Source organism: Juglans microcarpa x Juglans regia, chromosome 1D, assembly GCF_004785595.1.
Source record: "Juglans microcarpa x Juglans regia isolate MS1-56 chromosome 1D, Jm3101_v1.0, whole genome shotgun sequence".
In the NCBI taxonomy this organism is placed as follows: Eukaryota; Viridiplantae; Streptophyta; class Magnoliopsida; order Fagales; family Juglandaceae; genus Juglans; species Juglans microcarpa x Juglans regia.
In genome coordinates this window covers 30226110-30252910 of record NC_054594.1, presented here as the reverse complement: position 1 = coordinate 30252910, position 26801 = coordinate 30226110, and the positions used below count along the sequence as shown (strand labels likewise).

The 26801-nt window shown below is 36.7% G+C and overlaps 1 protein-coding gene and 1 long non-coding RNA gene across 6 annotated transcripts; one reads left to right on the top strand and one right to left on the bottom strand.

Annotated features, from left to right (window-relative positions):
- Positions 1-1461: 1461 nt before the first annotated feature.
- LOC121254833 lies at positions 1462-24762 on the bottom strand. The gene is made up of 3 exons (XR_005938722.1): positions 24752-24762; positions 14400-14403; positions 1462-1641 (listed from the first exon to the last, which is right to left on the bottom strand). It is a non-coding gene; the product is annotated as an uncharacterized LOC121254833 (long non-coding RNA).
- Positions 6812-10139, top strand: LOC121254808 (protein ENHANCED DISEASE RESISTANCE 2-like). Of its 5 annotated transcripts, none has more exons than XM_041154974.1 (4): positions 6812-7006; positions 7742-8829; positions 9468-9560; positions 9712-10139. In XM_041154974.1, the coding sequence occupies exons 2-3, from the start codon at positions 7886-7888 to the stop codon at positions 9508-9510; spliced, it is 987 nt and encodes a 328-aa protein (XP_041010908.1). In that variant the 5' UTR covers positions 6812-7006; positions 7742-7885; the 3' UTR covers positions 9511-9560; positions 9712-10139. The 5 variants fall into 5 exon arrangements, with proteins under 5 accessions (XP_041010908.1, XP_041010917.1, XP_041010926.1 ...); XM_041154983.1 differs by having other exon boundaries at positions 6812-7074; XM_041154992.1 differs by having other exon boundaries at positions 6814-7006; positions 9486-9560.
- Positions 24763-26801: the final 2039 nt, after the last annotated feature.

Below are 26801 nucleotides of genomic sequence, written 5' to 3'. Positions count from 1 at the left end.
TTCATATTCAGAGAGATGTATCTAAGGCTGAACAGGGTGGAGGTCTAGGACAGGATCAAAGGCAAAAAGGAAATTGGTGTGATATGGTAGAGGAGGAGATGGAGTTTGAAATTCTGAAAAGTTCCAAAAAATCTGAAACTAGAAGCGCCCTGCATCTAGTTGATGTGGCTTTGGAATTTGAGTTCGGTTTGGCTGGGTTGGGTGGTTTAAGTACAGAAGAGGTGGATGAGGAGGAAGTGAGGAGTCGGGTTGTTACTGATGGGGAAGTAGAGGATGAGCTTAATGAACTAGCTGCAAAGTGTTTTGACTCTGATCCTGATATGCAGGTACCGTTGAAAAAAGCTAAGGGGATAAGGAAAGAAAAATCTATTGTGGTTTTGGTACACCGTACTCGTTCCAAAATTTTTTTGTAGTTTTTAATGAATATTCTTACTTGGAATATTAGGGGGATTGTTTTGTCGAAAAGTAGGCTTCGGCGTATTTTAAATAAATGTCGACCTTCTATGGTGGCTCTGTTAGAACCTTTTGTACAGTCAAATAAATGTAGTAGATGGGCAAGATGGATGAATTTGCCATTTCACTTAAATAGTATGGATTGTGGTGGAAAAGTCTGGATTTTTTGGGCGGCAGATTTTGAATTCGAGTTGATCTCAAATCAAGCTATTAGTGGGTGGTTTGTCCATGGTTAATATCGGGTACTTGCAACTTTTGTTTAAGCAAGTTGTTTCCAAGCTAGACGTATGAAACTGTGAGATTTTCTGAGAAGTTAGCAACCTGGTGGGTGTCCTTGGTTTGTTGGGGGACTTTAACATTATTCGAAATGATAGTGAATAGGTGGGAGGAATTTTGCAAGTATCTCGGGCGAAATCGGAATTTAATGAAGGTATTCATGATTGTGCTTTGTTGGATTTGCCTTATGAGGGAAATCGTTTATCTTGGTATAATGGAAGGCTAGGTGGAAGAAGAATATGGGCTCCGTTGGATAGGGTGCTCATTAATATTCAGTTCTTAAATTGTTTTGGGGATATTCATGTCAAGTATTTATCTCGTACTTCTCCGGATCATGCTCCAATGATGGTGAAGCTTATTAGAGATCAAGAAATGATTATTCGGCCTTTTCGTTTTCTTTGTATGTGGGGCTCCCATGATGAGTTCATTCCTCTTGTTCAAGAGGTCTGGAATACTAGAGTGAATGGTTGTGCAATGTTGCAGATAACACGTAAGTTGAAATTATTAAAAGGGGCTTTGAAAAAATGGAACAAAGATGTTTTTGGTCGAGTGGAGGTGGAGTTGAAAAGATTGGAAGACTGGATTATTGGGTTGGAGGAAAATGTTGCAGGTAATTTTTCTTGCTAAGTTGAAGCTGAGCTATTGAAATATAAACAAGATCATTTGGAGTGGGTGCACCGTGAGGAGATCCTAGCTTGTCAAAAATCTCAGGTGAAATGGCTTGTTGCAGGTGATTCTAATATAAGTTTTTTCCATGCTTCGATGAGAATAAAGAAAAAGAAAAAGAAGATAGAGAGGATGAGTCTTCTCGATGGTTCTTTTCTAAATACAACAGATGAGGTGCATGAAGAGGCAGTAGATTTTTATAAGAATCTGTTGTCAGTTGCGCAAGTGACACGAGATTCAACTGGGCTAAACTTAATTGAACCAGTGGTTTCCTTAGATGAAAATGACGCATTGTGTTCAGCGCCTTCTATGGAAGAGGTTAAGTCTTCACTGTGGTCTATTCCTGCTGACAGTAGCTTGGGGCCAGATGGATTTTCAACTAGTTTCTTCATGTTGGCTTGGGATGTTGTTAAATTTGATCTTTTGGAAATGGCCAAGGATTTCTTTGACGGGCAGCCGTTATCGACTTTTTTTGGGGCCACAAATTTGGTATTAATTCCAAAGGTTGATGAGCCTTTGGGTTTTGGTCAATTTCAACCAATAAGCTTATGTTCGGTGGTATATAAAATTATGGCAAAGATTATGGCATTTTGGTTGACTCCGATCCTTCATAAAATTATTTATCCTGAGCAAGCAACATTCATTCGAGGTCGGTCTATATTTGATAATATTTCTTTGGCTCAAGAATTGGTAGAAGGCATGAATCGAAAAGTACGAGGTGGAAATGTAATGCTGAAAATAGATATGGTGAAAACATATGATCGAGTAAATTGGAGTTATCTTTTAGAGATTCCTTGTAGATTAGGTTTTTCTGAGAAATAGAGGAGTATTGTGTTTAACGCTATATCGTCTCCGTTTTACTCAGTAATGTTGAATGGTTGCTCCAAAATTTTTTTAAGGCATCGTGTGGACTTCGACAAGGTGATCCACTTTCCCCTTATTTGTTTATATTATCTGAAGAGGTTCTTTCTCGTATGATTAATCAAGAGTTTAGTTTGGGGTGCATTCTATCTTTTCATCCTAGTGGAGGTTCATTGATTTCTCATTTATTCTATGCAGATGATCTCCTAATTTTTGCAAATGGGGGAAGTGAGTCTATGAGAAATATTATTGAAGTTTTACATAGATACAAAGTGATGTCAGGACAGCTGATTAATCCAAGTAAGTCTTCATTGTTCTTCTCTACTTCCATTCCGACTAACAGGAGGAGTAGCTTGAAAATGATTTCAAGATTTGAGGAAGGAAGTTGACCATGCACATATTTGGGAGTTCCGTTATTTACAGGAGGTATAAAGTTAAGAATGTTTGATCCTCTTTTGGCAAAAGTTCAGAAGAAATTGTCAGGGTGGAAAAGCAAAGTGCTCTCTTTTGGAGATAAAATTGTGTTGATTAAGCATGTTTTGAATAGTATGCCTATTCACATGCTCTCTATTTTCAACTTACCAAAAGGTGTGCTAGCCAAAATTGAGAAGTTATTCTCTGATTTCCTTTGGAGTTCGTCGGCTGATAATAAAAGGAAATGGATAGCATGGGAAAAAATATATTTGCCGGTTGAGGAGGGGGGCTTGGAATCAGAAATTTGTATGATGTTCAACAGTCATTGATGATGAAATTTGCTTGGGAATTGATTAAAGGGGGTTCCATGTGGTCAATGCAGTATTCAGTATTGCATGTGGTAATTCTCATTTGTATTCAGTATTGAATTTAAGAAAGGGATCTAGATTTTGGAAGAGTGTAATGGTTTTAATGCCAAAATTGACAGGGAACTCGAAGTGGCTCATTCGAGATGGACAATGCAGTTTTTGGATGGATAATTGGTTAGGAACAGGACCTTTGATGCATTCAATTCCGGTAGTAGGAGATGTGAATCTGAAAGTTACAGATGTTTTTGATACTAACGGGCCAAAAGTGCAGGAATTGCAGTAATTGATTCTAGATGAGATGATGAGAATTATTAATGAGTCTGGAATTCAGATTCGGCAGGGGCAAGATTTTTGTGTATGGAAGCATGAGGTGGATGACAAGTTCACTACAAAATCAACCTGGGAATTAATTCGACAGAGAGGTGAGTTATGTCCATGGAAAAAATGGTTATGGAAAAATGGGATACCAAATAAGATGTCCTTTTTCTTATGGCGAGCGAAGAGAAAGGCTATTCCAGTGGATGACATTATTCGAAACATAGGTATTCCAATGGTATCGAGGTGTAAATATTGTGTTAAATCTCAAGTGGAAACCTTGCACCATATTTTATGTGAGGGAGAAGGAGCTCAAAAGGTATGATCCTTTTTTGCAAAATTCTGTGACATTAATGTATCACATATTAGAAATTGGGAGGGCATGTTGAAGATTTGGTGGCAAAGGGCATCCTTGAGTTCGCAGGTGGGTTGGTTGAAAGGGTTAATCCCTATTGTGATTTCTTGGGAATTCTGGAAAGCTAGATGTGTAGCTAGAATGGAAGGCTTTAACTTCAAATCTGAGAATGTGATTCGGGAAGTAAAAATGGGCTTGAGGAATATTTCTATTAACATGAAGAGGTTCTGGCACATGGGTGGAGATGATAAGGTAATTCTAGAAACTTTGATCTATCCGATTTTGCCTATTGTTAAAAAAAACCCAGTATTAATTTTGTGGAGGAAACCAGTGAGAGTGAGGTTAAAGTTAAATGTGGATGGTGGATGTTGTGGTAATTCGGGTGCAGCAGGAGGAGGAGGAATCATTCGGGATTCAAATGGGTATGTGGTTGTTGGCTTCTCTAAATATTATGGCCATGCTACTAACAATATTGTGGAATGTAAAACTGTTTTGGATGGTTTGCATTTATTGAGTCGGATTCTTTAGTTATAATTCATTGGTTGGCGTCGAGTGTGTGTAAATGCTGGTTCCTTTGGGATTACTAGGAAGAGATCAAAATATTAGCATGTGAAATGAATATTCGGTTTAGGCACATATTCAGAGAAGCGAATCTGGTAGCAGATTTTTTGGCAAAACAAGAGACTAGAGGTGTGGTGTCAGATTTTTCTGGGTTGGATTCCATTCAAGGTTGCATCCGAGGAGTTATTCGTATGGAAAAAATTGGTATTCTGTATGTTAGAGTTTAAGTGCACATTTTTGTATTATGGGTTTATTCGGGCTGGGAAGTTTTATTTTGTTAAGATATGGGAAGTGGTTTTTCCTTGTAAAGGTTTGGTTAATGGGGGAGTTTATGGTACGGAACCTGAGTAACAGAATAGGATTGAATTATTTGTGCGCTTCTCAGGTGATTTGATTTGTTTACTACGATAGCAAATCACAATCCACAACGCACAATATACGTGGTTCGACAAATTACCTTCGTCCACAGAGCTGTAGAAATCTTATTAACTAAAGGAGATTACAATAACTCAATCTCAACTCACATTCTTTAGGGCTTTTTGCTATCTTTTACACAATATGCACTTATTTAACAATTGTTCTCTCTCAAAATATGCTGAAAGTCGTACAAAACAAGTCTAATATGATATATTTATAGCGAACGACACTGGAAACCCTAATTGACAAAATCTGCGTACTTCCCTTGAGCGGTGTGTTGAGCACCCTCGAGCGAACGATCAAATCAATATTGGCTTGAACGGAGTGTCGAGCGGGGGTTAGGATTTGTGTCTCACTCAAGCTCACTATCACGTGAGACTCGAGCAAACTCTCGGACTTGAGTTTTGCTCAACCTTATTGTCGAGCGCACGTCGAATGAACTTCACTCGAATGCACTGTCGAGTGCATATCAAGCAAACACTTTGTTTCTTAATTTTCAGCTCCAAAATCAGTCTCTACATCCACCCCTAACAAATATAACATGTTTCAAAATGTTTTAGACATATGGTTACCAAATAATAATAGTCTTTTAATAGTATAAACTCTACTACCATAAACTTTAATTTAAAAGTTATATTACCCACCGCAAGTCCGAACATGCACTAACAATCTCATCTTAAATAAAGTACTGAAGGTGTTTTACAATTTTGTCTAAAAAAGAAAAAATAGAGCAAAAAGGTATCAAAATTCGATTACCAATGCTAGGAGGAAAGAATTCGAAAGCACCAATCTTTGACTTTTAAAGTTTGAGTTATTTTCCTCATTTTTTGTGTTCAATGGTAACTTTTACTCACTAATAATATTAGAATAAATCTACAGCTAGCAACAAAAGCCACCAAATGGTGGCTACCATTTGATTTTTTCTTTTTTTTACTTAATGATTAAATAAGTATTTTTTAATGATGTTGTATTTTTTAAAACAAAAAATGTTTAAAAATAAAAAAAATAAAAAAAAAAAGGCCATTTGACCTTATTGGTGAAATGTCTCCTGCTACACCCTCGGTGGTAAAGGTAAAAACCGACCCTATCGGTGCGGTTTTTTACCAAAACTGATGCCGATTGCTGGAGGGGATTTGTATGAAACAACCGACCATACTAGCCGATGGAGAGAAGAAATACCGGTCGTATTGACTTCGATGGTTCTTGATCCCCCTAGCGGCGAGGTTTGTCTGAGAGAGAAGAGAGAGAAAGTGTTGCAAAGGAGAGAGAGAGAGAGAGAGAGAGAGAGAGAGAGAGAAACTAAGAAATTGGAGAAGAAGTGGGGAGGGGAAGAAGCCGAGCTCAAATCGAAACGATGTCGTTTGGTTTCAAATCAAATTGCGTCGTTTCACTCATTTTTTTTAATATGTTATGTATAAAATAACGCCGTTTGGTTTAAGACCAAACAACATCATTTCACTTGTTTTTTTTTTTTTTTGTATATTTTAGGTCTAAAATAACACTGTTTCACTTAGACTTAAGTGGAACAGTCTAAGTGAAACGACGTCGTTTTAACTACGATATATATATAAATATATATATTTATTTAATCAACCGGTTCGGCAGTTTGAACAAGGTTCAAACCAAAACTGAACTGGCCGACATCGATTTTAAGAAATTTTTAGTGTCGTTCGACTAGTTCTCCGCCAGTTTCGGCTGGTTCTGTGCTCCAATAGTCGGTCTGCGTCGGTGTCGACCGATTTCATCGATTGTTGTTTAGTCCTAAGTTAGTGGGTGTAACAGGACTCATAATATTATCTTACTCGTAAAAGAAAATTGATTTTTTCTTGATTATTTTGGATGGTTTTCTTATAAGAAAGAAGGATAAATATATATATATATATATATATATATATATATTATATATATCAGCATCTTTCTTCAAACGTAAAGAGAGAGAAAGAGAAAAGCAATGGGGGAAAAGATGTTGCGTGAGTCGCACCTTGGGGGCAAAAATGTAATCTAAAGAGTAGGAGTTATGCAGCTCTATGATATTTGAAATCTGCAAGCTACATGATTGGTCAAAACGGCAAGTCTAACACCCGCAACCGGTTTTGCAATTACAGCTAGTTCGCACTTCAAAACTCCTTACCATTGAATCCTCTCCACTGCCTTGACCAGTTGCCAGTCAAACCTCGAGAAGAAGGAAGAGTTTGAAGGGAAGGCTCTTGTTGAAAGCTTCTTTGAATTAGGCTTATTCAATAGGCCCCTTATTTTCCGCTCTATACAATTAGGGTTTCCACAACCTCAGGTTTCCTGAGCAATTTCTCAACAATTCAAGGTTAGGGATTTGTGCTCTCTTTGATTTTCCATAATCCGTTCACACATATTTCTATCTTTATCAATCAGGTAAGTTTTAAGGGGTTTTAATGGGTTCCTTGCGTAGGTCATGTTGAATGTAAGTATGCATATATATAGAGGTTATATGATCCATAAAGGTCGTGCATATTTTTGCGGATTGTTTACTACTATTTGGGCTCTACGGTTTTCTTGTTTATTCGTGCTTATTTTGTTTTCAAAGCAATTAATATATTCCTGAGAAAAACAATCTTTCAAGGCTTAAGATAAGATTCATGTTTTTCGAACCTAACCATACAGGCATGGCAAGTTAGGTCTGAGTTGGCTGGCATTGCGAGGGTATGCAGAAGGATGATTTTCTTTTGATTTTTCTCCCATGTTTGCGTTTTGGTTAGGGCAAGGTTCTTTTGTTTGGTACAATATTGCTTTTGCGATATACGTTTACGTTCTGGCACTTTTTTGTGATATTTAATGCCATAAATTAATTAAAGACAGTTTTTAGGATAAAAATTTTGAACTTTTGATTCATTTATTTCTTGAATCTTCATGTTCCTAAGGAGTGAGACACGTGGTTAGGAGTTGGATTGTGGGTTTCACTTCAAGCTCTGAATCTGAATTTGAATTTTCTAAAGCATGATATTTGATAATTGCCCCTATAAGATAACATTTTAACAATTTGTCCACTTTATTTATCTACTTATTCTGATTTATCTTATAGATTTCTAGCAAGTTTTCTATTGTCGAGACAATCTTTAATTTTCGATTCAAACCAATCCGGATTCAGAGTCGCTGGAAGCCTTCCCGTATTGTATTGAGCTTTATTGAGTAGTTGCACGAAGGAGCACTGCAATTAGGATATCATATGGCTAGTGCTGATTGCAAGAGTGAGCTGGAATGGGTTGAGAGAGTGAGATCAGGGGGAGCTGTACCGCTTCTTGAGCCTGATAACTGTCCGAATGGTTGGGCTTGCCCACCTGGAGACAAGTTCATGGTCAGAGGTCCGGATTACTTTTCAACAAGAGTGAAAGTTCCTGCTGATGAATATCTTCTAAAGCCTATTGGCTTTGATTGGATTAAAAGCTCAACAAAGATTGGGGAGGTCTTGAATCATCCAAACAGCCGAGTTAGAAAAGTTATTGAGGATGAGTTTCCTGATGGCGATAAGCCTTTTGTTTGGGCTTTCAATCTTCAAGTCCCAAGCAAGGATAATTATAGTGCAGTGGCATATTTTGCGACAACAGACCCTATTCCGGAGGGGTCTCTGATGGACTTGTTCTTGAAAGGTGATGATGGTTTCAGGAATTCCAGACTTAAGTTAATAGCCAACATTGTCAAGGGTCCTTGGATTGTGAGAAAAGCAGTTGGGGAGCAGGCTATATGCATAATTGGGCGTGCTCTTTCCTGTAAATACTATTTAGCAGATAATTTCATAGAAGTTGATGTGGATATTGGGTCCTCCATGGTTGCAAGTGCCATAGTTCATTTGGCGTTTGGTTACATCACAACACTTACTGTCGACCTTGCATTTCTCATTGAAAGCCAAACACAATCAGAGCTCCCAGAAAGAATATTAGGTGCTGTAAGATTCTCCGAGCTGAACCCCACTTCTGCTCTGCCAATTGAACCATCATCTCATATAAATGCTGCCAATTTGCAGTCTTCTCTGCCAACACGATTATGGAAGTCAATTGGGCAGGGTTTTACACATATTCTTAATCCTAGTGCACAAGAGAGTGATTCAACCGGCTCACTACATGTTAATGGGAATGTTGATCATGAAGGTGGTATCAAAGACGCTAAGAAATGGTAAGTATTAAATGATTAACACGTCGAGAAATTCTTCAGTTTTGACTATGGGGTGGTTATTATTTGGTCCAAATTCTTTGGAAAAGCCTGCACTAGCTTAACTCTTTTATTTATTTATTTTTTATAGGAAAAGAAATTTAATAAATATGAATTAAAAATAGGTGTTGCCTAAGTACCCTAGATTCTGATTTGTGCTTATGTCAGTCATTTATTTTTATGTGTGCATATATAATTTTTACTTTTTTTTTTTTATCTGGCTGAACGGAGAAACTACTACTACGTAAGGGGTTTGTAAATATTTGAAATAACTCTGAATCAAATTTAAAATTTTGGACCAATAAATTTAACTAGAAGGCTCCCCCCCCCCCCCCCCCCCCTCTTCTCTCTCTCTCTCTCTCTGCCTCCCTCTCTCAAACAACCCAATTTTGTGCCTGATCATCATGCTATATTCCAGAAACTTGCCTTTTTAAGAAGTAAAGTTCATGTATGCACGTCTAATTTGCCTCTAAATTTGCAACTTCATAATATGTTTTTTAGCATTCAATTCCTTCCGTTAAATCTCGACTCTGTTTGCTGATATCTCATGACATCTTGTCAAATCTATTCTCAATGCGTGTGCATTTCTGATTTATTACCAGTGGAAATTACCCTTCCAGGCCAAATATTTCTAGGGGTGATTGACAGCACCAACAAAACTATGGTCGTTTCCTTTTTGTTGGTGAAACTTAAAGGTAACTCTGTCATATCTATCGTTGCTTTCGTTGGCACAGTCTTGACTTTGAACTCGTTAATACAAAAAAGCCATTCAAATGTTTTCCCTGTGTATCTCCTCTCTTTTACCTGTACATTCTGTGGATAATGACATGCGATTCATATCGGCAGATCAATTGTGATGACTGAGTCTGGATTTCCTTGTTAGTTTCCAACTTTGTTGACCTGGTCTTAGCATTCACAGCGACAACTGCTTGACTTGGCCATGCCTTCTGCTCTCTCTCTCTCTATCTCATGTTTTTTAATTTCCATCTGTATATTAAGTTATATGACTAAAGGCAGGTCAGTGAGGCATATTCTTCATTAGCAGGATTTTAGGTTTATTGGTTTTAGTAATTGCCTCTATTTTTTGTAATTATAATTATTGTTGTCTGTTCAAAGCTGAAAGTACATATGAAGTGTTGTAGGTTTTTCTTTTGTGATGAACCATATAATGTGTCAAATGTATTGATTTATTAATCTGCCTTCAGAATTCTGGTTTGTATCTTTTCACATTCAGTTAAGTTTATCTGCTTCTCTCATGAAATAGAAGCTTAACTGCTACAGAATTTGTTTAAGCTGCTGCTTACCTATTTTGACATTTTTTTAGTTACTGTTTTCAGTTTTGACCATGTATAAAATATGAATTCAGACCTATGTTTATAATACTATTCTTTTTAATCAAGAAATTCTCATGTATTTTTTCTAAACCAGCCAGCAAAAGGCTCAAAGAGAAATTGGTAGGTGAGCATTTTGGTCCAGAATACCTCACTGAAATAAAAAGAACAGGTGACCTGTTCTTGGAGTATTTAAATACAATTACTACAACTTGCTCCAAGCCAGCCATGTTCTTGGATGGAAAGAATTAAGAGGGTCCAGTTTGGGGTCTTCTAACACATTAAGCCCCGTTTGGTTTTACAAATAGTCTTCAACTCATCTCATCTCAACATCAAAACATCATTCAAATGAAAATATTTTTTAATTTCAAATTTTTAGCTTTTTTATCAAATCATTACATAATCATTACAGTTTTTTCAAATTTAAAAAAAAATAACTTTTTTAAATCTCAAAATAAAAATTATATTATAACAATATTTTAATTTTTTAATATTTTTATTCAATTTTTTTTCTTATTATTCAAAATTTTATAAAATACCTTAACTTAAACTATTTTATTACAAATTATTTTACGATTATTTATAAATTTTTTATTTTATTTTATTTCATCTGTGTATCGAAACGAGAGTGCAAAAGTTGTTGGAGCAAGGAATGGCCCAATTTCTAATTAAAAGCCGTTTCTAACCTTTCGCCTATTGCCCTTGAACACAGAAGCAAGCAGCCTGGCCTATTCCAAGACATTTCACTTCGAGGCATTATGGTTAGTGTTTCCCCAACCTTTCGCCTATGTAAGAAAATTGAAGCAACTCGAGCATCATTGAGGAAATAGAATAAAATATTATTATGAAAACTTACAAGATTTAAAAAAAAAAAAAAAAAAACTTGAAACCATGTGGAGAGGATAAAATATTATAGGTCCAAAGTGGTTTTTTAAATCCAGCTCAAGGTTGATGGTCTCATCAAGAGGGAAGAAAGAGAATTAAGAAGGGGGAGACAAAAGGCTGAGGAAGGATTAGATGTCAAGAGGAAAATGGGAGATGTGACATAAAGAAGAAGGGATGTGACATAAAGGAATAAGGAGGAGAAGATAAAAGGGAGGAAACTAGACGATTCAGGGGCTTCTGCTTCCAAACTTAAATTTCTCCTTTAGCTTCTTTAACCTCGCGACCAGTGCACCAGTGACATGATCTCTTCCAAACAATAGATCCTTGATCTCTATTGTACAGTGAGGATGAAAAACTATGAGAGTTTGTAAAACAACAATATTATAGTGGATTCTCTCCTTCCCAAATTTTCGTGGATATAGGCATTATTCCGAATCATGTAAATTTGTATCTTCATCTTTTTTATTTTTCCTGTATTTATTTCTTGTTTGCTGTCATGGATATATGCACAGATACCGTATAGCCACACTGGACCATCGCCAGGAGCTCCACACTACACTGATCGAGGCCTAAATCGTCAAAGTGGGTCAAGAATGACTCTTCCTCCCCTTCTGACTATTGTGCGATAATTAGGCATTAACACCATGCTTTGGGGCATTCAATTAAATGAATGGCAGTTTGCTTTGGGGCATTCAGTTACCACAATAACGGATAGGGTTATTGGCCTTATCTTATGCACGTCGTTCTCACACCAGAGAATCAAAGTAAGATCATAGCCCTTTCTTGATCTCGAGCTTAATATTTTCATGCACATACTATTAAAATAAATCCAGAAAACTCCCAATATCTACAAGCTTAGTGTCGTAGTTGGCTATTGCCAAAGTTACTACCAAGGCATTGCCATGAAGATGTTGCCCTCTAGAGTCATCGATCTTCTTCAGTAAAAATGTACACCGAGATCATATTTTTGAGGCCATTTTATGCTCGAACGTGTGCCCAACACTAGCCATAGAAATGAGTCAGAAATTGCATTCCAAGTTCATTGTATCCATTCGAGAAACTTGAGACAAAGATTCCCTAACCTTCTCTAACTGACTGGTTCCGAGGAAGTGCATCAAACTCTTCATTCATGGTGGCTTGCCAAGTTGGGTCTTTGACTGCATAAGTAAAGCATATCGGTTCAATAGGAGCATCTTGTGAGTGTTGTAAGGCCGCAAGTTGGGCCAATAAGAATATCCAAAAGTTTTTAAAAAGGAGTAATCCGGATTCATGGAACAAGCACTCGAGGGGAGATTTATGAGAAAATAGGCCGTTTGAAATGCATGGTACCAATAGATTTTGAGTGTTCGGTTGTGATGTACTTACGCTGATTAGAGAAACATAGTGAGTATGTAATAAAAAGGGACAAACTATGTCCAAGAGAGGCTCTAAGCAAGCTGTAAATGGGATGGGAGGGGATGAATTGACAGATAAGCGCCCAAACTACATTCTACTCTCAAACTAACTGGTAGTCCAAAGTAATATATACGTTTGCACTTAGAATGAGATACCACATCGTTGCACATAAAGATTGCACTTTAATTATCACAAAGCAAAGTGGTGTGATGTTTAAGGTGAATATGAAGATCCTGTAGTAGGTTAAGCATCCAAACGACCTATGTTGAACTAAGAGCCAGGGACATATATTCGAATTCTGCACTTGATCTTGGAATTGTAGGCTGCTTTTGTACACTCTATGAGATCAGATTGAACCTCAATAGTTAGCATAACCAGACGTGGATTAGCGAGTACCTGGATAGCCTGCTGAATCTGCATCAGAGTAGATAGGAGTTCTTGAGAACTTTGAGAAAAAATGTTGAAGTGGAAATGTAGTATGCCTTTGATGAATCTAATATTCTATTAACGATAGAAAAATTATCTTTAGTTGGAGCATGAATGAACTAACACAATGTGTTAACAAAGTATGAGAGTTCCAGCCATGTGAAACCAAACTACTTAGGGCTCCAACAAGGGATCGATACAAGGTGGGGTTCTAGAAAGGTTTACCTACACTATAGGTTCACCGTCCAACAACCATTGGAGTGGAAACTAGTTTGCTGTCAACCAATTAGCACGAGAAAGTAGATCAAGGACATACTTCTTTTTTATAGGAAAATATTTGCATTTCATATTGAAACCAACGAACAATTACAGATAAAGTTTATCCAGCCAAATAGCATGGCTTACATGAAGGGGCACACTCTGCCACCATACTTCAATATCAGTAATGTTCAAAAGCATTTTTTTTTTTTTTGCAAGTCTGTGGGCTGCCTCATTAGCCAATCTGTTCACATGTTGTGCATCAATCTTTTTGTTTCCTGCATAAGTGTTCTTTGAGGGGTGTAAGAATCAATACCATTCTGAATTTCTTCAACCATCATCAGACTCTAGGATCAGATTTTTTATTTCCATATTCACACACAGTTGTAGTCCTCTGAACATAGCCAAGATTTCGATGGATGCTGCTGGTTCTGGGACTTCCTCCTTCAACTTGCTAGCAGCCATCACCACATCACCCTTTGAATCTCTCAAAATAACTCCCACTCCAGCTTTCTTCTGATCATAGAACATGGCCCATCAACATTTAACTTTAAGTAGCCTACTGGATGGGAAGACCACTTACAATCAGATTTCTGTTGGACTCCTTGCATCTACTTCAATGGATCAGACATACGTCTCTTTGATAAAACAGACCCAATCACCTGTTGTGGATGCAAACAAACTTGATCATGCACCATCTTATTTCTTCTGAACCAGAATCCCCAAGCCATCAAAATAAACTCTGTCAGCTTCTCACTGGTACCATGTTCCTTGCTAGCCAATGCCACTTGTTGAAAAGATCTGTTCTGATCAATCTTTTGAATAGCAGGAAAATATTTAACCCTGTAATCATAAATTGAAGGGAAAAACAGCAAGGCATGTAGCAGATCTTCCCACTGGTATTTGCATAAAATACATTGGCCATCCACATTGATCTGTTTTCTTCTCAGATTGTCATTTGTAGGTAGTCTCTCCCTACATACTCTCCAAGCAAAAATTTTAACTTTTTGTGGAACCCTTAGCTTCCAAAGAGCAGACCAAAAGGATTTTTATAAACCAGTAGTCGAGGATTCCCCCATTTATCTGAGTTGTGCAACTTTTAAAAAATCTATAAGCACTCTTCACACTGAACTTACCACTTTTCTCATGATTCCAAATTCATTTATCAACCCCATTACTAGTACTTGGATTCAGCTTCAAGATTTCTTTAGCAATCTTTGGATTGAATAGAGCTCTAACCTTGCTAACATCCCACCATTTTGTATCACTTTCAATCAGACTTGCCACCTTCCCATAAATTAATGCAGACACTACATTATGTAGCATGCTTCTACTGTCAATCTCAGTTTCCAGGTTTTGAAAGCCTAGGATCTAAGAATCCTTCATAATATTATAGAAAGGCCATCTCCTACACTCCACCTGCCCCCTTTAATCAAAAGATCATTTGCTTCCCAAATCCCTCTCCAAGCATAAGAAGGGTTCATACCTAATGGATCATCCAGCAAGTTTCCTGTTGGGAAGTATTTAGCCCTATAAATATTATGGAAAAGGCTATCTGTGACTTGCAACAATCTCCAGCCTTGCTTTGCCAACAATGTCATGTTAAACACTCTCAAATCCTTGAATCCCAGCCCTTCACAAAACTTTGATTCACACATTTTTGCCCAGCTGACCTAATGCACTTTCCTCTCTTCTTTCTTCTGATCCCACCAAAACCTGGCCATCATACTCTCTAGATCAGAACACATGGACTCTACCAAACTTTGACTTATTTCACTGACCTAGTTTAAGGCTACAACTAGAAATCATATCCATAACTTCATTCAAGCTGCACTCGCAATTACCAAATCAAGGACGTACTTGATTTGACATAAAAAGAGATTAGAGTTATTTTGTTGAGCTTTAATGTCCAAAAATTAAAGCAGAGCAAAGAGTCACGATACTTCATTGAAGTTTTTTAGAACGTTGAGAACCAATTGTGTGCAGTAATTGAGTGTTGTTGTAGATGACAACAATATTGGCAACATAGGGTAAAAAATAAATAATGCTTACAGGCTGGTGATAGTCAAAGCTTGAAATGTCAGCTTGGCTGCAATGAAAGTTGAATTCAAGCAAAAAAATTTTGAATGTGAGAAACCAAGCATGTGGGGATTGTTTCAATCCAGATAGCTACAAATATGATTTGATGACTTGAAGTCCAGATAGCTAGGAGGTTGTTCCATGGACGAAAGGACCCACGGAGAAAATATTTTTGATAGCTACCTGTCGAAGAAGCCAATGTGTTTGAACAACAAGAGATATACTGCTTTGGACGATGACAACTTTGATAACTAGGCTGAAGGTTTCATGAAAATCATATCTAGGAAGATGCGTGCAGCCTTTAGCAACCAATTGAGCTTTATATCACTCAACGATGTCATTAGGCTTGAGTTTGGTGCGAAAAAACCAATGGCAATCAACACATTCTTGTTTAGAGGTCGGGCCACCAAGGTCGAGGTGGGATTGTGGTAGAGAGCATGAATTTATTCTTCCATGGAAATTACCATTCAGGATGTTTACTAGTAATTTTAAAACCTTTGGGTTCTTTAAAGACCAAGAGGGATTGTAAAAGTATAGATCATGGAAGAGTCGAGGGAGCATGATAGGCTTTGTTAGTTTTGAAAATGCCTGCTTTCGCTTATTATCACCATGGGTTGCGTGTTGAGAGAGGTGAAGGATGGCAAGGGTCCTATAGCCGGCCCCATAGGCTATGGAGAAGAGGTTGTCGGTGGAAGAGAAGATGTTATGCTTGCAAGTAGTGTATGAGAAATAGAGACTATAGTTTTTGGGGTAGAAGAAATTTTTATGATGTTTGACAAGGAATGTGAGTGATCAAGAGCATAAGAAAGGCAAGCAGAAGGCTCAGAAGAAGAAAGAGGCAAGTAGGATGTGTTTAGAGCAGAAGACCATGAGGAGAATCAGAATGCACAACAATATGAGATGGTTTGAAGGAGACAAAATGTGGCATGTCTAGAGATGTAGACACGTTTTTTGGTATTATCAAGACACCGAAAGCATTCGTGAAGTTATTTGTATCCAAGACTGATCATCCGGGATGGATTTTTCCTCAGCCTAATTCAGAACCTGGATAATCGGATTCCGGCCTAGAACAAACCCGGTCAGTACCCGCATAGCAAAATCCGAGTATGCCCAGTTCGGGTACCGGATTTTAAACTTGGAACCTGGTTTAAACCCAGTACCATTTTTTTTTTAACTGGATTCAACTTCGTAGATTTCCATAACAAACCAATGTTCACTACTTTGCTCTCTAACGGCTCAATTCCCAAATGTCACTACTTCCTAAAAGTCAAAATAAATACACAAGAAGAGAGTCTGTTGTTTCCCACACGAATTCCAGTGCTTATCTACAACTATACCTTTTTGTTCTGGCACTCACTTTTTAGCTCCCTCACATTTTGTCTTTATCTATACCTTTTTTGTCCTTGTTAAATTGTTGCCTTCTTTTTTCCTTCTTAATGTCGTCTTCATCGCCACCTTCTTCTTCATCCGAAGACGAGAATGGCAATTGTAATGGCAATCCCAACAAAAGAAGAGTGGGAGATTTGGGTAATCTCTTTTGCGTAGCATTAGGAAAAAGAAATACTATACTAGTTATCTGATTTTTTTTTTTTTTTGTGAATTCTAATGTAAAAAAAAAAAAAACCCAATCTGGGTTTTAAAATACCCGGATTCATCCGGGTTCCTACCTGGGTTTGACCCGGGCTACCTCAGTTCGGTTTTCGGCCCCAATTTGTAACCTGGGTTCCGGTCCGGGTATATCCTAATTCCCGAACTGAAAACCTGGATGAACAATGTTATTTGTATCCAAATAAAACAGAAAGGGGTACTCCTCGACGCAAATTTGTGGACTTTATAATCATGTAAAGAAAGCACAAGCATCCAAAGGTTTTGAAAGTTGAGTAGGATGGTTTCTTGCCATACAAAAGCTCATAGAGAGCTACCGCTGAGTACGTAGTGGTGTTGGGAGATGTTTGATGGCGAAGAAAGTTACACTTTGAAATAGTTTTATTTTGGAAAATAATTGAATTGTCAACAAGTTTGTGAAACTGAATGAATGTATTTAAGGCTATGTTTAGGTATAAATCTATCTCAATTTATATTAAATCAATTATTAATGAGATTCATTACTTTTTTAACTTCTCATAAAAAGTTAAACATATCTCAATGAGACTTACAAAACATTATTATTCACAAATTAACTCAAATTGTCTGCAATCACCTCATAACACTTATTAAAAACTAATCCGAGATCATAGGTCATCACATAGTGACCAATCATAGATCGACACATGGCATGTAAATGCCACGTCAAAACACTTATTAAAGCTAATATAAATAGATTTACATGCCACGTCAAAACACTTATTAAAGCTAATATAAATAGAACAAGATTCTTAAACAATAAAAAATTAAAAATAAATATATTTTAAAAAGCCAAAAACTAAAAAAAAATAATAAAAATATTTAAAATTAAAAAAAAAAAAAAATTGGGTCAGGGGAAATGGAGAGCCACCCCTCAGTGGTATAAGTGGTCATGCGCCGCACCTTGGGGAGGCTCCCCCCTCGACAGGTCGGCCTACGGGCCACCCATAATCAGCACGAGATGGCTCACCAGCCACCCTGAGGTCTAATATTGGGCAGCTGGGGCTGCCCCGCAACGCCCCTATGGCTAGAATCTAGTTTTACATAATTCTAGTCTTATTCATTTTTTTTTCAGGATAATCTTATAATTTCAAAATAATAAATTTTTTTATTTCATTTATCATCTTTAAATTAATTATTACAATTTTCAAGTTTTATTCTTTTTTTTTTTTTAAATTCTATTGTAAGATTAATTGTTTAAGTTTTTTTTTTTCCTCCTTCTTCTTCTTCTTCTTATTTATCATTTTAGTATGTTTGAAGTGGAACACCCTGCTCCCCCATGGTTATGAATAAACTCATTTTTAGAAATCTTGGAGAAAAATTGTGTTACTATTGAACTTGACTAAAAACAATATTTTATTTTATTTTAAAGGAAGTGTCAGGTATAAAGATTTCTTATAATAAATAAAATTATTCTTTATTAAAAATACTGAAAATATAAAAGAGACTACATGGAAGCACTTATTAAAATTTCTCAAACTTTATACTATCAAAATCATAACTTAAACTCTTTGTGTATAATCTAGGCCTTAGCTTTATCTCCCTAGGTCAAGTCTTATCATGCAGCTCCACCTTCATAAATATTCTGACATAGGATGGTTTAAAAACATAAAACAAACTAAAATGAGTCAAAAACTCAGTAAGAAATCCGTTATAAAGTAAACATACAAAACATAAGGTTTTTCATAATATGTTTCATGCTGAGAATTTTAAAACATGATCATTCATACATATGCTTATTACATGCATGACTTATCTTGACCTATCTTACTGGTAATACACTTAACCATGTGTGCAGAGTTGTGCATCGGCCCGACGTCATGTGGATACAAGGGAAACCATTAATAGTATTCTCGCATATACTGAACCATGCTTAGGTCTATAACTTGCACATCCACTCATAAATCGCATTAGTACCATGCATCTAAATGGCCATCTTATTACTATTCTAAACTTACCTTACACTTGATCTTATGAAAACTTACATGCCTTATGTAACGTGAGATTCATGGGATGCAAAATATATACAAAACTAAAATATGCAGAACGAAACATGATCATGAATTATGATAAATGACGCGCTTGTAAATATTACGACATGCATGGTATATGAACATTGGCTTCCAAAGAACCGACTTTAATAATAACTAGTTAACGTATGTTAATCCTAATTTTATGATCAACGTGCTTACCTCATGGTGCTACTTCCAAAATTTCATTTCGTAGCTGGTTACCTATACGAAATATTATGCATTCCTAAATTTCTAGAAAGACATGTTATAATACTCTAATTACTTAAATAGATACCATTGAAATAATTTATTAGTTATTATGTTTTATTAATAAATACAAGGGTCACATAATTATCCTTAACATATTAATTTATAAGATTTAAAGAACATTGTAATAGAACAACTAGTTTACAATCTCCCTTCTCTCTCTAAGATGAGTTCTCTCTACTTCTAGTATGAGTACTTCCCCTCTAAGTAGAATCCCCTGCCTAAAAGACAAAACTCTCACTTAACGTTTTCCCCCAGCCTCTGAACTATACCCACTCAATACTTCCCAATAGACACACCCTCCACCTTTTTCTATTGATATGAACTCGTGGGAATGAAATCCCTTGAATCTACAATCAATTTGAAAACTCATCTAAGAAAACCAAAATCAAGCCAATGGAAAATTTAAGAACTTGTTTTAAGATCCTAGATTATATGAAAATCTAGACCCGTTGAATAACCTGTCTCAAGAACCTAAATTATAAGAAAGAACACCACAAATGTTGTGATTTGTCTTTAATAAGTTCGAAAGTTCATTCAAGAACAAAAGGAGATAAACTCAACTCACAATAAATAAATTCACCAAATTTCATAAGTTAATAAAAATAAGACTATAAAGAGTATTTAGACCAAAACCTACTTAAAACCCTAGTACAAAATAAATCCCCATCTTCTAAAAATACCCCTAAGTGAATAGTATCACGGCTGCAGTACTCGGTTACAGTAACTCACATATCTCAATCCCCCAAAACCTTATAAAAACTATAAAGTATTGAACCCTAAATTAAAAAAAAAAAAAAGAAAATAAAAAACCTCGATGACTCACGAGCAGGCTAGGAGCATCCTAGGTAATAACTTTAAGATTTATAGAAGTTTTATTTTTTTTTATTCTTTTCAAAATAAAAGTCTACAGAATCTCTCAACCTGGCTATGATACCAAATTGTAACACTCCATTCCTGTAGGCTAGGAGTGTCACGTATTTTTCATAAAATAAACCCGGCAAGAGATCTCATATTTCATAAATGAAATTAGAATTTATTTTGTAGAAAAATGTCTAATAAAATGTCTTCCAAAAAAATATTAAATGAATAAACTTAATAAATTTATGTCATAAACGCAAATTTTATTCTAGAAAGTCTGAAACTAAATCAATTGCTCCTTCTAATCCTGGCTTGCCTACTCGTATTCATCATCCTCACTTGGGTGGTTAAAAATATGAAAACAAACTAAAATGAGTCGAAAACTCAGCAATAAATCCATCACAAGATTCACAACGTAAACATAATAAAGATAAGGTTTTCATAAAATTTTTCATCAAGTTTAAATTCATGACTATTCATACTGATGCTTATGCTATGCATGACTGATTTATCTGAATTAACTGACTGATTTATCTGATTTAACTGATTTATCTGACTGGCTAACACATTTAACCATGTGTGCAAGGTTGTGCACCGACCCCACGTCCTGCAGCCACGAGAGGAGTCGCTGATAGTATTCTGGCATACTATGGTAGACCACGCTTGAGCCTTGGCTTGCACACCCACCCTGAAACTGAACTACATTGGTACCATGCATCTGAATGACCATCTAATTAACTGATCTTATCTTATTTTGCACTTGAACTTAAAATAGCTTATGTGTTGTATACACATGAGATGCATGACATATTACATATATAATTATAATTTCTGAATTTGAACATGATGCGGAATGACATAATCGCATGCTATGCTGGATGACATGTTTGCATATGACATGAGTGGTGCATAAATAATGGCTGGCAATGAACTGGCTTGAATAATACTTATATATAAGTTAAACTATGATAATCCCGATTTATGATCAAATTATTTACCTCGCTGAGCTTCTTCTTGAATATCAATTCATAACTCGACACATATACGCAATAATAACTATCACCAAATCTGTTTGGGAACAATATGTACTAATATCATACTAAATTAAATTCACAATCTAAAAGATAGTCAAATAAATCTTTTGTTTAACACTATAATCAATAAATCCTGGTATTTAAATTACTTAAATACTAATGACATATTATAATTTAGAAGAATACTTGAGCTATTTTAAAATAAGTCATAAAACTTCAATTCTTAAAATAAGTTTCATTTCTTAACATAATTATTAAATCTTATAAGAAACTTAATAAATACTAATATTGTTTAAATATTCTTAACATAATAATTTTATTAAAATTCTACTACATAGACAAAGGAATATTAACAAAATATTAAGCTCAATAATATACTTTAAAATATAATTCAAATTCTTTAAACACTTCCTTATAAAAATAGCCTTTGACAAATATATTTATTTAAAACACCGACTTTTAAAATATTAAGCCCAATAAAATTAGTAAAACTGATGTTGAAATAAAATAAGATCATGCCCAATTTAAAATACAAGTCCATTTAAAGATCATTAGATAAATAAGAGTCCATTTAAAGACCATTTAAAAATAAAGAGTTACAACCTGGCCCATAAAAACATAAGCTCACTTGAAATAAGCGCCGCATATTTAGGGCCCACTGGTCCGTGGTGAATCAAGGTTTCCTTAAAAACTAAGCCAAAACACACGGAGAGATCAAGAAGAAAGCCATGCGAGAGTAAAAATAGAGGCTCACCGAGGGCAACGGCGCGATTCGGCGATTCTGGGCGATTGGAAGTGGTCGACGGCGTGACTGGATCTTCTGGCAGAGTGGTGCGATGCCAAGTGAGGAAGAGAGAGTTTAGAGAGAGAAACTGTTAGACCGAAAACAAGAGAGAGAGAGAGAACTGTAAAATTGAAAAAAAAAACTTGGGGAGAGAAAGTGGTGACCGACGGTGATGGGCTTACTGGAAATATGCGGATTCGACGGAAAGGAACTAGCCGATGGTCTCTGTGTTGTCCGAGAGGTGCTCTGACATCCTTAAGGTGGCTGGCGAAAACAACTTGGACTGATTTCTCTGGGCAGGGAGGATGTAGTGGCTGCTGGAGAACAAGGCTCACAATTTTCAGCTTGAAGGGAAGTGTTTTCTCTATTTGCTTTCTGTGTAACTCTGGTTTGAAGTGTGAGGAAAAATTTAATTTCCGGTGGGGGTTCTAGCCGTGGGGTATCGTGGGTTTGTTGATGGGAATAATGTGAGGAGGAAGAGAGGATTTAAAGTAGGGCTTGACGTGAAAGTTGATCTTCTATTAGGACACTCTACAACTAAAACACTGAGTGACGTACGAGCATGGCGATTTTTCTTGTGCTTTTTTCAAAGGGTCTTCGTGGGATTTTGAAAGTATTGATGATACGATTTCAGAGTTGGTTTTGCCATTAGGATTTGGATTTAACAAAATAGAGAATAAGGATGAGTATGAGGTTAAGATCATAAAATCAAAAGATGAGGTTCGGTGGAGATAAGAAGAACTAAGATTTAAATTCAAACTAAAACTCTAGACGGACGTAAAATTTGATAAAATCTAGTAATAATTATTAGAATTAATACTCAAACAAAACTCTAGTAAATTCAAACAAAAGTTATAATAGTAATTATTAAAAATTAATAAATATAAAATCTGATAAGATTATAAAATAATAATAATAGAAAGAAAAAGAAAAAAAAATTACTAGAAGATTTACTTATATACCCCAAATCTATCACTAGTATGTTACAAAAGCACATGGCACCGAAAATTACTAAATGGAAAAGACCTTCATCAAGCCCAAGCCTCTCATGTTAACCCTAAGATGGCCCCTGACGTTAAACCTCAGTCCCACAACTCCTCTTGTTTTGATGGTATGGCCACAGTGGCAAAGCCAAATCTGCCACCAAATCAAATATGAAGATGCTATGTTGGAACTGCAGAGGGATTGCCAGACCCTCTACAATATGTTCTTTAAGGGCTCAGATCAGGTCTCACCAACCTGACATTGTTTTCTTAGAGGAAACCATTTTGAATGATGTAAAAATTAATAGTGTTGTGAATAGTCTAGGTTTTTCTTTCTTTTTGCATGTTCCTCCCTTGAAAAAATCGCGCCGGGGGGGGGGGGGGGGGGGGGGGGGGGGGGGGGGGGGGGGGGGGGGGGCTATGTATAACTCTAGTAATGTAATGGTGTACTCCAATCCTCTGATCTTTGTTCACTGCCCTGCACAACATAGAAAAAAAAACATACTTTTTCAGATCTGCTCAATAGTAGCCTCAAAATTTCCTAGTCCCATTTAGGTCTAGGGAACTTCAATTCAATTCTCAACCAGTCTGAAAAATTTGGTGGGAAAGTCTTTGCTTCCTCTTCACATTCCAATGGGTTGATTAATTTCATGAATCAAAATGGCATGATTGATCTAGGATTCTCGGGCTCCAAGCGCACTTGGTCTAACAAAAGATATGGTAGCAAACATATTAGGGAAAGACTTGATAGAGGGGTTGCCAACTCACTCTAGACTAATCTTTTCTCGGATGCAAGGATCCTTCATCTCCCCATCCTATCCTCAGACCATGCCCCTCTTCTCTTAGATACTAGTGGAATAAAAAACTCTAACGACCCTTCAAATTTGAAGAATTCTAGGCTAGGGATCCTAATAGTCTGTCAATTGTGGGAAATGCTTAGAATGTAGTCATAGAGGGCTCCCCAAATTTTGTTCTTGTCCAGAAGCTTAATGCAGTCAGGATTGCACTAAAAATCTGGAATAGAAATCACTTTGGCCACATCCAAACTAAAATCAGAGAGTTGAATCAGCAACTCATGAATGTCCAAAAGCAGTATCCTTCTGAGGATTCTATGCTTCTAGAAGGATACTATGCTTCTTGAGAATAACCTGATCACCTATCTCAATTAACAACTCAAAAGAGAGGAAATTCTCTGGAAACAAAAATCACGGCTTCAGTAGCTCACAACGACGGTCCTAAACACAAAATTCTTTCATATGACCTCCACCATGAGAAGAAGGAGAAATCACATTCACAGTCTCAAGGACCAATCAAACCAGTGGGTCCATGACACTCCCAGCATTCACAAAATGTTCTTGGATCATTTCCAGAACATTTACAAAACTTATGACCTCAAGTGACAAATGAGTTGGATGATTTATTCCCTTACAAAATCTCAATCCAAGATAACAACTTCCTCTGTCAAATCCCTGATAATGAGGAAATTATCTCCACTCTAAAGCAAACACCTTCCTCAAAGGCCCTTGGGCCTGATGGCTTTACAGGCTTCTTTTACAAATTCTATTGGGATATTCTTTTACAGGCTTCTTCATCACTGGCATGGCATAAAAGACCTTAACTATACCCATATTGTCCTCATTCAAAAAAAACGACTCCCAGAGCACTGTGCACCATTTCAGGCCCATTAGCCTATCCAACGTTTGCTATAAAGTGATAGCAAGATTCTTTGCTAACGGGCTTAAAAACATGATCCACAAAATCTTTTCCCCACACCAATCTATCTTCATTCCTAGAAAAATAATCCAAGAGAAAACTATTATAACCCAAGAGATTTTCCATCACATTAAAAAGAAGAGGAGTAAGAGGGGGCTTATGGCTATTAAGATTGATATGGAAAAGGCTTTTGATCTCGTGTAATGGAGGTTTCTTTTAAGCACGTTAAAAAGACTTGGTTTTCACCCCAAATGGATAAAGTGGATTGAAGAATGTATCACTACGGTCTCTTTATTTGTCGTAATAAATGGGGAGCTAGTAGGTCATTTGAACCCTCTAGAGGACTAAGGCAAGGTGACCCCTCTTTCACCATTCCTATTCATCATTAGAAGTGAAGTTCTATTTAGGCTTATCATCAGAGAAGAGAACGAGGCCAACCTTTAGGGCATCAGAATAAGCAGAGATGGGCTCCCCATAACCCATCTGCTTTTTGCAGATGACTTAATTCTCTTCAGCAAAGCCTCCACCCATATTGCTAATTCTTTCCTCAGATGTCTGGATAAGTACCAAACATGGTCTTGTAAAAAAATCAACAGAAATAAGTCTTTCATCCAATTCAGCAGAAACTCACCAAATCCTGACACCAAATCTATCAAAGAAATTCTCGACCTCAAGAACTCCTCTCCCAGAATAAAATACTTGGGGCTCCCCTTAGATCTTGAAAGGAATTGTAGGAATCATTACAATGAAATGTTGGAAAAAGTCCAAAAGAAACTCTCTGGTTGGAAATTAAAACTATTATCCCAAGCTGATAGAACAACCCTATTCAAATATGTGGCTAGCTCCATTCCAACCTACTAGATGTCAAGCATTCTAATCCCAAGGACAATCTCAAAAACAATTGATCAAGCTCTTATGAAAGTTTGGTGGGGATATGATCCAAAAAAAAGCCCCATAACTTCTCTCCAAAATCTTGAAAGTCCATATGTAAGCCAAAATCCATAGAGGGCTAAGGATAAAGACTCTCCTAAGATTTTGGTGGGGATTTAATAAAACCTTGCTCTGCAAGCTGGGGTTGGAATCTCTCAACAATGACACCAAATTATGGAAGACCCTTATCAAGGAGTATGTGAAGCAAGACTCTTGGCTGTCCATATAGGGGAAACCTTCAGATTCCATTTTTTGGAAGGGTTTGCTGAAACAAAGAGACTTCTTAGCCTCTAGTTTGTGCATACAAATCAACGTCAATACCAAAGCTTGGATTGATCCCTAAATTCCTTCCCTATCTCCACCGCTTCCAATCCCTTCATCTCCTAACATAATTCAAGACTCTCAACTGAAGGTGGTTGAATTAATCCTTGAGGAACCTAGGAGATGGAACACTCTTCTACTTAATGCTCTATTTTCCCAGGACACTGCCCGTGAAATAGAGAAAATCCCCTAGTCCAATTTCATTTCCACCACACTAAGAGACAAGCTCAAGTGGAAACATCATTCTTCAGGAAACTTTTTGTCAAGTCTGCTTATGTAGCTTTGGTGACCAAACCAGTAGCAATACACCTTCTCATGTCTGGAAAAAAAAAAATCTGGAAATTGAAAATCCAAGACAGATTAAAGCTTTTCATATGGAAAGTCTTTAATAACATTCTCCCCACCAGGGTCCTTCTGAAAAATTGCATATCACTCCAAGAAGGAAAATTGGTCTGCCCCATCTATAACTCGGCTGAAGAATCTACCTCTCACTTGTTTCTTGATTGTCCTTACTCTAGAGTATTGTGGAGACAATCTCATTGGCTCCTCAATCTCTCCTCCATTGGCAATCAAGATATCAACACTTGGATCATGTGATCCTAAATCCTAAAGTCAAACTTCAAATAGAAATAGTTGACACCCATAAATTCTAACTTTTTGTTATGGTGGTCATGGACAACCTCTGGTTTTACAGAAATCAAGTGGTTCACAATTCCAAAACCTTTCCATAAGTTAGTCTGTAGCACAAGTCAACCAGTCCTATAGGAACCATTGTAGTGCTTGGGAATGGGATGAACAAAATCAAAACATTGAATAAATCCCTCCTCCCCCATAACAAACAACCATAACATTTGATGTAATAGTTAGACCAAGTGGTAGCACATTAGTGGCGATAGGCAGATCACACAACAAAGACATATCATTCATTGTAGCAACCCACTCAAAAAGTTGCAATCCGAACCAAGGTGAAGCAATGGTAGCATACATCAGAGTGAAAAAAGTTCAAAGAAAGCAATTGAAGGAAATTAGAGTTG